The sequence below is a fragment of the Arvicola amphibius genome, chromosome 8 (genome assembly GCF_903992535.2).
Source record: "Arvicola amphibius chromosome 8, mArvAmp1.2, whole genome shotgun sequence".
Taxonomy (NCBI): domain Eukaryota; kingdom Metazoa; phylum Chordata; class Mammalia; order Rodentia; family Cricetidae; genus Arvicola; species Arvicola amphibius.
The window spans coordinates 104,921,098-104,933,105 of record NC_052054.1 but is presented as its reverse complement, the minus strand read 5'-3'; the positions used below and the strand labels follow the sequence as shown (position 1 = coordinate 104,933,105).

Here is a 12,008-nt window from a genome sequence, read left to right as displayed (position 1 = left end):
CATAAACACATACATTGACGCAGCCATGATAATAGATGCCAGACTTGATATTAGCTACTTGTAATCCCAGCACTCTGGAAGTTGAAGCCAGTGGACTGCCTATAGGTAGAGGCCAACCTGGCCTATGTTGCTACTACAAGGCCAGTCAGAGCTACATGCACCTGCCTGGTAAGCCAAAAATGAAGAAACACCAAATAAATAAATGCTAGTAAACGTTTTAGATTCCATAACTCATAGAATAGGCAAAGATGGTACAAACTGTGAGAAAACATTGCTGTCTTTTTCTATTCTCGGTCTATTATGATGGTTCATAATTAATTGATGCTTGCCCCTGAGCGGCACACACTTCTGGGAATATAATAAAACTCAGCTGGTGTGCTTTACTGAAGCTCATGCATCCCTTGATGGCCATTTGGGCAGAGGGACTCCCTCCCATCATCACCCTCGGGCAGTGTGCACCTGTCATGGTTTGCGTGGTTTGGGTTGCAGAGACGCTTTTCCACCCGGGGCCAGCACTGTGACGGTAGTCAAGCTATAAGGAAACATGCTTCCCAGTGAAACCTGCAGAGACAGGGCCGAGCAGTCCCTGCACTCACGATAAAGTTGTTCAGCAAGGCGCTACAGAGAGACAACACCATTCTTGACTCAGTGACCGCTAGTCTCCCAAGAAGGCTGAACAGACAGATACAGTTTAAACTTGAAAGTAACAAGGTGCTCCATCCGTCCGGTGTCATACTGCTCTGCCACAGACAGGAGTGGGGTACGGTACTTGCTTGAGTGGACGCGCAAAGAATTACACTGAGGGAGAAGTCCTGCTTCCAAAGATAACCAAGGATTTCTTCCCATTGATGCAATTGAAACATGAATGGAAGCCGGGCAGTGGTGGCGCACACCTTTAATCCCAGCACTCAGGAGGCAGAGGCCGGTGGATCTCTGTGAGTTCAAGGCCAGCCTGGTCTACAAGAGCTAATTCCAGGACAGGCTCCAAAGCTACACAGAAAAACCCTGTCTAGAAAAACAAACAAAACAAAACGTAAAAGAAACACAGCTGGATTGCTGAATTAGGGGTTAGAGACAGAGGAGGAGGGTAGGGATGCCAAGGAATGGCTGCAGAGGGGTCTGGTAGGTTTAGAGATAAAAGGGAACTTGGCCACATGTTGACTGTGGTTTTCTGTCCTGCCTGATTCCCGCAATCGTTAAGTCCCAAAGAAATCACACAGAGGTCTACATTAATCATAAACTGATTGGCCCATTAGCTCAGGCTTCTTATTAACTCTTATAACTTATATTAACCCATTATTCTTATCTATGTTAGCCACAGGGCTTGGTACCTTTTTCAGTGAGGCAGTCACATCTTCCTTCTGTGTCTGGGCAGGACTGCAGAGGAATGGGCTTCCTCCTTCCCAGAATTCTCCTGTTCTTATTGCTCCACCTCTACTTTCTGTCTGGTTGTCCCCACTATACTTTCTGCCTGGCTACTGGCCAATCAGTGTTTATTTAAAATAATATTGACAGAATACAGACCATTCTCCCACACCACTTCCCCCTCTTTTTTTTAAACAAAGGAAAATATCCATAGTCCATTTTTTGGGAATGTGGGCATAGTTTTCCAGGCTACTTCCTGCTAGTTGGGGGCACTGATAATCTTATGGGGACCTAAAGAAAATTTAGAATTATGATCAAGTCCTGACTGGAGCATCTCAGGCAGCATCTTGAATCCGTTCTGGATGTAGAACTCTGACATCTGGGCTATCTGTTCCTACCAGAGATGTCTCAGGTGGTCTTCCTTGACCAAACCTGATTTTTCTTACTTTAGGATGAATCCATAGCTTCCCATTCACTGTGGAAACAAAAGCAAACCCTCTTCTCCAAAGTAACATACCTTTTGACTTCCATTTTGAAGTCAAGGTATTTTCAAAATACCTATCTTGGATTAATTCAGCAGCATTTATAAACAAATATCTTTTAGCAGCTGTTGCTCCTTCCTCAGCATTCAAACAATTCAATGAGAGCATAATACCATACAGTATCCAGATTCTCTGTGTTTTTCATCTTTACATGGCTTTATTTTAACTGATATTTCTTTTATTTTTAATTTTTGGCTTTTTGAGACAAGGTTTTGCTAGGTATCTTTGTCCTGGAACTCACTCTGTAGACCAGGCTATCCTTGAACTCATAGAGATCTGCCTCTGCCTCCCAAGTGTTGGGATTAAAGACATGTGCTACCACACCCAACTACTCTCTTTTTTTTATTTTAAGGACTTTAATCATTTTCTTTACTCTCCCAATCTTGCATATATTTTTACCACACTGTAAACCATTTAGAGGTTTTCTTCATCTTTGAATCTCTCTTTACTATATCTCTCTCTCTCTCTTTCTGACCACATGAGTCTTTAATTTGCTAAGCAATATGGGTAGGATTAAAACCATGGCTTTGATGGCTGGATCCAGCCCTTTCCTTAGCTTTCTGAAATTCCAGCCTCATGGCAGAGGTACCAGCTGGAGTCATGTTTATTGCCACAACTCTATGGTGTTTCAAGGTCCCTGCCACCACCAGAAAGCATGCAATCAGCTTTTCATCAACACCATTCAAGTATTTTGTGGCAGGACTTCTTAAAAGAGCTACAAGGTTTTACAGCTAAAGCTGAGGCAGGAAGCCTCTCTTAAATGAAACGCATTTTCCTCTAGCAAACAGAGCCCACCTGAGAAAATGCTGCTATCAATAAGCTGCACTTAACTCTATTTTTTTAATAGAATTACTTCCCAAGCTCTGTCAGACTTTATGTGGATGCAGCAGTCCACACGTTGGGCACCATTTGTTGACTGAGTTTTCTGTCCTGCCTGATTCCTGCAATCATTAAGTCCCAAAGAAATCACACAGAGGTCTACATTAATCATAAACTGATTGGCCCATTAGCTCAGGCTTCTTATTAACTTATAACTTATATTAACCCATTATTCTTATCTACATGGCTCGGTACCTGTTTCAGTGAGGCAGTCACATCTTCCTTTTGTGTCTGGGCAGGACTGCAGAGGAATGGGCTTCCTCCTACCCAGAATTCTCCTGTTCTCATTGACTCGCCTCTACTTTCTGTCTGGTTGTCCCCACTATACTTCCTGCCTGCTACTGGCCAATCAGTGTTTATTTACAATATAATTGACAGAATACAGACCATTCTCCCACACCAGCCATAGTAGTGACAAGAACCCACTCAGGTGATAGAGCTGAACAGAAGCCAGACATCATGGCACACACCTATAATCCTAGAACTCAGGAGGCTGAAGCAAGATCACAAGATCCAGGTGTCTGGGCTACATCAAGAGATGTATGAAACAAGGAGACAAAGAAAGAAAAGCTGGAGAGATAACTCACTGGCTCAGAGCATATACCACTCTGGCCAGAAACCCGAGTTGGATTCCCAGCACTCAGTTCAGGTGGTTCACAACCACGTGTAGCACCCAGAGGGATCCCGTGTCCTCCTCTGGACTGTCAGGCCCCTGCACACACTTGCACAGACCTACACACGTACATACGTAACTAAAAATGAAAATAAATATTTTAAAATAATGGGAAGGGGCCGGGCGGTGGTGGAGCACGCCTTTAATCCCAGCACTCGGGAGGCAGAGGCAGGAGGATCTCTGAGTTCAAGGCCAGCCTGGTCTACAAGAGCTAGTTCCAGGACAGGCTCCAGAAACTACAGGGAAACCCTGTCTCGAAAAACCAAAAAATAAATAAATAAATAAATAGGTAAATAAATAAATAATAAAATAACGGAAGGGATTGGGAAACCTGAGTAAAATCTCACATCCCCACCTGGATTCATATATGTCAAGCTAGGGACATGAGAACAGTGACTTCGTGTATCGCAGAGTCCCCCCACTTTCCCCGTCCCCTGGCGGTCAGCTCATATTATTGCTTACAACTATAAATGCGAATCTACAATTAGACCAACATTACCGTTTCAAAAAGGAATAGAGGCGGACAAGATGGCTCAGCAGGTGAAGGTGCTTGCCACACAAGCTTGGGGACCTGAGTTCAATGAGTTCAATACCTGAAACCTACACAAAGGTGGCAAGTGAGAACTGACCCCCACGTGGCATGACACACACCGGATGATGATGGGGGGGGTAGAATAAGAGGAGGGGGCAGTTTAAAACTTTAAAGGACTGACTGAGCCGTGAACCTTTAGCCTACTCCTTGGGGGGGGGGGTTAATTAATTGATTAAGAGCTTCTCCAGTAACTGGTCACCTCTGAACTTTAGCCAAGAATTTTCCTCTCCCAGCACAAAGAAATATTTAAGGAGATGAAAACTCTAATTACCCGGATTTCCTCATTCAATATTTTATCATGGATTGAATTATCGCTGTACCCATTAATATGTGTAATTATTGTATGACCATAAAATGATTTATTGATAAACTTGGAAAAAAAATCATTCACCTAGGACGGCATGCCAACACAGGAAGAGGAGGGCGTGGTTAGAGCATGGGCTGGAGGCAAGAAGGCTTGCCTCGAGGTCGATTCTAGATACACAGTGTTAAGGACTCTGCGTGGCTGTGCAGTACACGACCAGAATGTCTCAAAGGGCTGGGACACTGAACCTGTTAAACAGACCTCCCATCTCTCCCTCCTCCAGCCCTTGGCTATGCATCACCCTTATTTGCTTTTTCATTTTCTCGTGTGTGTGCGTGTGTGTGTGCGTGTGTGTGTGTGTGTGCATAGTCTTCATGCATGCAGGGTCTTCAGAGGCCCAGGAAAGGGCGTAGGACTCTCCTGGAACTGGAGCAACAAACTTTTGTGAGCTACCATGAGGGGGCTAGGAATCAAATCTGGGCCCAATGGAAGAGTAGCCAGTGCTTTTAACCACCCAGTCATTTCCACATCCCCCCTTTTTTCCTTTTAATCACATGTATGTGTGTGAATCAGTTTATGCATGGGAGAGAGTAGGCATCTAAGGAAGCCATTAGATCCCTTGGAGCTAGACTTACAGCCGGCTGTGAGCATCCTGATGCGGGAGCCGAGAACTGAACTCGGATCTTGTACAGAAACAGAATGTGCTTGTCACCTCTGAACCATCTCTCCAGCACCTCATCATTCTTCCGTATGAAGAGCATTTTATATCTCTTGGTGGCACCCAGGAAGGATCAGACAGTGTGGTGCCTTTGTGGTGGGCTGGTTTCACTTAGCACAGTTTCCTCAGGGTGTGTCCACACTGCGGTGTGAGTCGGGATTCCCTTGCTTTTGATTTTGGTTTGTTTGAGTTTGGTTTGGTGGTGGTGGACTAGACCAGGCCAGTCTCAAACTCACAGAGATATTCCTGCATCTGCCTCCCAAATTCTGGGATTAACAGTACTTATCATATTGGTTTTTAACTCACTGTGTAGCCATGGCTTCCTTGAACTCCAGATTCTCCTGCCTCCAACTTCTGAGTCTGTGTACACAGCAGATTGTCTTCTCTTTTCAGGTTAATGGTATTCTATTACTTATATGGACCATTTCTCTCTTTTTTCTTTGATTTTTGTTTTTTGAGACAGGCTTTCTCTGGACCTTTGAAGCCTGTCCTGGAACTTGCTCTGTAGACCAGGCTGGCCTCGATCTCACAGAGATCCGCCTGTCTCTGCCTCCCAAGTGCTGGGATTAAAATCGTACACTGCTGCTGCCACCGCCACCTGGCTGGGTCACTTCTTGTTTGTTTATCCATTCATCCATCCAAGGACACTTGGTGTACAGTTCCTTCTTCCACTGTGATGGCAAAGTATCTGGCAGTGGGGCGTAAATAAAAAAGCAGGTCTCTTTAAGTAGGTTTGGAAATTCAATGCCCTGGCTCTCGTGTGTGCTTGAATCTCATAAGGGTCTCCTTCACTACATCACATGGTGAATAGCACCATGATGTGATCACAGAGGACAGAAAGATCCCAAGGGAGTCAGAAATGAAGGAGAGGCCAGTCTTGGTCATTTATTTATTTGTTTGTTTGTTTGTTTTTCAAGACAGGGTTTCTATGTGAGCTTTGGTGCCTGTCCTAGAACTAGCTCTTGTAGACCAGGCTGGCCTCGAACTCACAGAGATCCACCTGCCTCTGCCTCCCAAGTGCTGGGATTAAAGGCATGCGCCACCACCACCAGGCTTTGGTCTTTTATTAAAACCATGCCTAGTAGGAATTATGTAGGAGCTCATGAGATACGATAACCCCTTCTAAGAACATAGCCTCAAAAGCCCTAGTCACCTCTCCCTTCCACCCCTTCAATGTTCCCTCACCTCCCAGCACCGTCACCAAACTAGGGACCAAGCGTCCATCATATATATCTGTGGGGGACAAGCTCCAGTCATATCCAAACCCTAACTCATGGTTGCTCCGGACTGTGGCCATTGTGAGTGAGTGGCACTTTTTCTTCTGTCTGCAACCTTGTTTCAAATAACACAGAGAAAAATCCCAGGTTCTTGCCCAGGTCAAGGTGGGCCGCAGGGCACTCAGGGTGTTCCATTTGCTTATTTCCTTTGGCAGTGTGGCTCCTGGCATCAGGAGAGCAAATAAAAGTCCCTCGTCCGAGCTGGGTCCTTCCAGACCCTCTCCCCTTCCGCACCCAGAACAACATCTGCTCCCCTGACTCAGGAGCAAGGGTGATGTGTCCGTAGGGACAGCGTGAGCTCCCTGGCAGCATGGGGCACAGGGTCCTTGTCCAGAGGGCAGCCACACAGCCCCCCACCCTACTTGGGGAGAACACATAGAACTTGTTCTGTCAGGACCCTGGCCCAGGATGGACCAGACACACCCTGCCATTTTCCTCCAGTAAGCAGGGGTTCCGTTCAGTTCACAGGACGGAGGTGGAGCCAGCGTGGCCACCTGGTTCCAAGGGAGGAACATGACATTGTTCATCTAGGAACAAAGTCTCCCCCTATTTAAGCCCAGGCAGACTGTGCCTTAGTTAGTACCCTGGTGTCCCAGCTCTTCATCTCTGCTGTCCCACCCCCAGCCCCAGCCATGCAGGGAGCCTGGCTGCTGCTGCTGCTGCTGCTGGGCCTCGGGTTGCAGCTGTCACTGAGTGTCATCCCAGGTATTGAGGCTCCTTTGGATGCCTGCTCCATTCATGCACATGAACCTTTAGTCTGACCCTTCCTCTGCTATTCCCTTGGCCAGTGGAGGAGGAGAACCCAGCCTTCTGGAACCAAAAGGCAGCCGAAGCTCTGAGTGCTGCCAAGAAGCTGCAGCCCATTCAGACATCAGCCAAGAACCTCATCATCTTCCTGGGGAACGGTGAGTGTCTGAGACCTGGCCACCCTGGGGCCCTTGCACTTCAAGAACCTAAGGTCGCTGGAGGGTCCAGGCGGGCCTGAGGGTTCAGTCTTGATCGGGTTCTTTGCCTTCAGGGATGGGGGTACCCACAGTGACAGCCACCAGGATCTTAAAGGGACAGTTGGAAGGCCATCTAGGACCTGAGACACCCCTAGCCATGGACAGCTTCCCATACATGGCTCTGTCCAAGGTGAGTACTGGGACACATATCTGGGATGTGGGGAAGAAGGCTGACAAGGACCCAGGGGAAGGGTGACAGAGAAGACCCTGGAGACTGAGAGCCCAGTTCGGGGTCTGGCATAATGAGCAGGTCCCAGGCTTGGGTGAAGAAATAAATGTCTGCTTTGAGGCCAGTTGAGGATGTCTCTGTCTCCAGACCTACAGTGTGAACAGACAGGTCCCCGACAGTGCCAGCACAGCCACAGCCTACCTGTGCGGGGTCAAGACCAACTACAAGACCATTGGTGTGAGCCCGGCCGCACGGTTTGACGAGTGCAACACCACTTTCGGCAATGAGGTCATCTCGGTGCCAAACAAGCAGGTGGGTTGGAGCCAGGCTCAGGGATGGGGGCCGCCTGGGAGCCTGCGTGTCCCACCCTGACCTCTGCTCCCTTCAGGAAAGGCCGTAGGACTGGTGACCACCACAAGGGTGCAGCACGCCTCTCCAGCCGGCACGTACGTTCACACGATGAACCGGAACTGGTACGGGGACGCTGATATGCCCGCCTCGGCCCTGCAGGAGGGCTGCAAGGACATTGCTACACAACTTGTCTCCAACATGGACATCAATGTGAGGAATAAAGGCTGGGGGAGGAGTGGTCCAGATGTGCAGCCTGAGCTCCCTGGATCCTGGTGGGGAGCTGGTTTCTGGTTGGAAAGGAAGCAGAGGCCCTAAAGTCTGCCTTCTCTGATCCTCTCTGAGCATAGGTGATCCTCGGTGGGGGCCGAAAATACATGTTTCCTGAAGGAACCCCAGACCCTGAGTATCCGAATGATGTTAACCAGACCGGAACCAGACTTGATGGCCGGAACCTGGTGGAGGAATGGCTGTCAAAGCACCAGGTGTTGAGGGAGGGGCACAATGATTGTGGCACAGCAGAGACCGGGGAAGGGCTGTGGGCCTTATCGATCATTTATGCCCCTCTAGGGATCCCAGTATGTTTGGAACCGTGAAGAACTCATTCAGAAGTCCCTCGATCCATCAGTGACTTACCTCATGGGTAATGACTCCACACTTCCTGCACTGGCACCCCTCAGTTCGGCAACCTTTGAACACGTGTGTATGTGCAGGTACCGTGACCCCACTACCAAGCTTATTGGTCACCATAATTTTTCGGTTTTTGTCCCTTAAGGCCTCTTTAAGCCTGTAGACACAAAATTCGACATTCAACGAGACCCCTTGATGGATCCATCTCTGAAGGAAATGACAGAGGCAGCCCTGAGAGTGCTAAGCAGGAACCCCAACGGCTTCTACCTCTTTGTGGAGGGTGAGTCTTCAGGACCCCATGGGAAGAGGGGGCAACAGACAAGGACAGGCTGGAGCTCACGCTCACTGGTTTCCTGCAGGTGGCGGAATCGACTGTGGTCACCATCTGGGCACAGCGTATCTGGCTCTGACTGAGGCTGTCATGTTCGACACAGCCATCGAGAAGGCCAGCCAGCTTACCAGTGAGAAAGACACATTGACCATAGTTACCGCTGACCACTCCCACGTCTTCTCCTTTGGTGGCTACACACTTCGGGGGACCTCCATCTTCGGTAGGTCGGGGACAGGTGGCGGGTTTTTTGTTGTTGCTGCTGTTTGGTTTTTTGTTTGGTTTTGTTTTGCATCAATTACGTAAAGAACTTTGTCTGATCTTCCCCTTCTCTATTTGTTAAATGGACAGAAAAGGGCACCGGCCTTGTGGGAATCTAGCAACCCCTGGGCAGACAAAGGGGGGAGGGGGCGTCTAAGGTTTAGTCTTTGGGAGAACAAGGTGTCTCTTCCTCTATGAAGGGCTGGCCCCGCTCAAAGCTCTGGACGGAAAGTCCTACACCTCCATCCTGTATGGCAACGGCCCGGGCTACGTTGGTACAGGGGAAAGACCCAACGTCACCGCTGCTGAAAGCGGTGAGTGCAATGTCACGGCTTGCGGGAGGGTGGGGCAGAGGGGACTCCAAGAGAGATCTTGAGAGATCTTCTCGCTGAATGTCTTGTCCCTCCAGGTGACCCCTCATACCAGCAGCAGGCGGCTGTGCCGGTGAAGTCGGAGACCCACGGCGGGGAGGATGTGGCGATATTCGCGCGTGGCCCGCAGGCACACCTGCTGCACGGAGTGCAGGAGCAGAGTTACATCGCGCATGTCATGGCCTTTGCAGGCTGCCTGGAGCCCTACACCGACTGCGGCCTGGCGCCCCCTGAAGACGAGAGCAGTGAAACCGCCCCGAGCCAGACCACCACGACAACCCGCCAGACCACCACCACCATCCCTGTAAGGGACAGCGCTGGTAGCCTAGGCCCAGCCACCACCCCGCTGGCCCTGTCGCTGCTGGCCTGAACGGTGCTGATGCTACTGGGGGTTGTTGCGTAGTCCTCCGGGCTCCACCCACCAGGTCCCAAGCCCTAACCTGGTGCTTTCTTTACCTTGGCCACCCACTAACTTCTCATTGTCTCCTCCCTCGACTGCACCTCTATCCCGTGCTCCCTGCCTTCTGGCTGTGGGCCCTACCCGAGGACTTCTCTGCTAGTGGCCTCAACTCTTATTCCAGTCTAGAGTGACTGCTTCCAATGCACCTACCCAAGCATTCACAGGGGGACAGTCAACTCTGAACTTGCAGCCAGCTTCAAACCTCACAGAGCTCCTCCTTCGGGAGGCACCATGACAACATGGCCCTGATTCTTGTTGGGCAGTCTGGACACTCCTCTCTGACCTCAGCCACCAGCTGCTTGCAAAGGAGAGGGCCTCAACAATAATTTATAGAGGACCCATCCTGCACCCTCCCATTGGTGCCCCCACCAAGCTCGGATTCCTACAGGCTCCGAGGCACACAGGACTAGAGCACAAGAGACTTACAGGGAGAGGCTGACTTCCCACCATAGCCCAATCCACTCTGCCAGCAAGAAGGCTGCTGCCCTGGGATCACCCGCTGGTTTTTGGTATAATCTTTTCCCACCCACTGGGCCAGCTCCACACACAGAAGCCTTCATGGCCCAACCATGCCAATCCACAGAGAGAAGACTCTGGAGTCTCTCGGCCCTCCCATGTCTACTACCCAGCTAGGAAATTCATGGCGCTGCACCTCAGCCGACTGCTACATCATCTCAGGCTGCACCTACATTTCTGAACTAAGGAAATCCCCTATGCGTTCTCCTGGGAGAGGCAACCCAATAATAAAGTGTTATGCAATGCAGTGCCAAGAATCGCTTTCTTTCTCCTCGGCTCCAAACAAGAGCCTAGTGCTTGCTGGGAATGTGCTCTGCCCCTGAGCCACATCCCCACCTCTAGTAATATTTCTCATTCCTCCTCTTGCTCCTCTTCTTTCTGAGACTCTGTAGCCCAAGCTGGCCTCAAATGTATAGCAGTTCTATTGCTACAGTCTTCCAAACGCTGGGATTTTAAGTGTGAGCCACACTCCCAGCGTTCTAGTAGGTTCTTTGGAGAAGGAAAGCCTGGAGCATCTAGAGCACAGGGCTTAAGTTGGGAGGGGTGGGTGATGGTGGAGATCAGGCCAGGAGAGACAGCTAGTTGAGCAAGAACCCTGAACAAAGAAAAGACCTGAAGAGCAGAACAGCAATGCAAGGGACCTGGGGCAGTGGTCATCAGGGACATTAGAAGGACAGAGTCAAAGAGAGTGGTTGGGACAAGGGCATAATGGGGGGGGGGGCCAAGGAAGAGGTGTCAAGGAGGGGAGGAGCCGTGAAGTCTAGAGTGCTGTAGTAACAGCCTTCGGAAAAGGATTTGGAACAGCCCTGGCTCAGGATGTGGTACTTGGCTGTTTCTGGAAGCGTGTCATCTTATCTTTTCCCTTTTTTTTTCTATTTTCTCAGGTGCGCACGCGAGCACACACACGCACACACACACACACACACACACACACACACACAGAGGCAGGAGTTGGTCAGCTCGAGGGGAGGTGCAGACCCTCCCTAACCATCTCTGACCTGCATTGGGAACTTTGTGGAACACCACCCCAGTATAATCGTGCTTGGCTCCTATCTAGCCTGCCTAATGTGGACATTTGAAAGAATTACGTAAACGTGGAATCAACTGTGCTTCCCAGCAAATTTTTCAGCATTACAAATTTATTTGTACACTTATGAAGGTACAAAAACACTCTTTGCTCCCACTAGTAATATTAGGAATATAGTGTGTTTCCTTATTTGCTAAAATCTTGATTTAACACTCTGAAGCATCAATTTGAAGCCTCGGCTCTTGGAGTAGTTCATTTCAATTCCGAATTTTACCGTCTGTTGTGAAAATACAGAGACTGAGTGGAGGAAGGCGTTCTTCGCAGAGCTTCCGAGTCATCATACTGGTTTTTAAATTCCGTCCGCCAATTATGCAAGGCTTTTGTCTGGCTCCAGCTGATATATTTCTGTCTTCTTGGGTGTCATTTGGTTGCTCTTTCAACACAATGGAGTGGCGTTACACATTTATGTTTTATAAATTTGCTCAAAACCCGAGGACCTCGTCTTCATTTTAAAACTTGCAGCTTTAAAAAAAACAGCTTATCC

At 49.2% G+C, this 12,008-nt stretch overlaps 1 protein-coding gene across 1 annotated transcript; it reads left to right on the top strand.

The window, feature by feature from the left end:
• The first annotated feature begins 6,982 nt into the window (after positions 1 to 6,982).
• On the top strand, positions 6,983 to 9,831 carry LOC119820966 (intestinal-type alkaline phosphatase). The gene is made up of 11 exons (XM_038339713.1): positions 6,983 to 7,055; positions 7,139 to 7,255; positions 7,369 to 7,484; positions 7,671 to 7,839; positions 7,912 to 8,084; positions 8,222 to 8,356; positions 8,442 to 8,514; positions 8,647 to 8,781; positions 8,861 to 9,052; positions 9,291 to 9,404; positions 9,500 to 9,831. Exons 1-11 carry the CDS (start codon positions 6,983 to 6,985, stop codon positions 9,829 to 9,831), a joined length of 1,629 nt encoding a protein of 542 aa, XP_038195641.1.
• Positions 9,832 to 12,008: the final 2,177 nt, after the last annotated feature.

Coding starts and splice junctions, on each gene's coding strand:
- LOC119820966 (XM_038339713.1), top strand. CDS start 6,983: ATGCAGGGAGCCTGGCTGCTGCTGCTGCTGCTGCTGGGCCTCGGGTTG. Junction 8,085..8,221: donor TCTCCAACATGGACATCAAT/GTGAGGAATAAA, acceptor CTCTGAGCATAG/GTGATCCTCGGTGGGGGCCG. Junction 9,405..9,499: donor CGTCACCGCTGCTGAAAGCG/GTGAGTGCAATG, acceptor TTGTCCCTCCAG/GTGACCCCTCATACCAGCAG.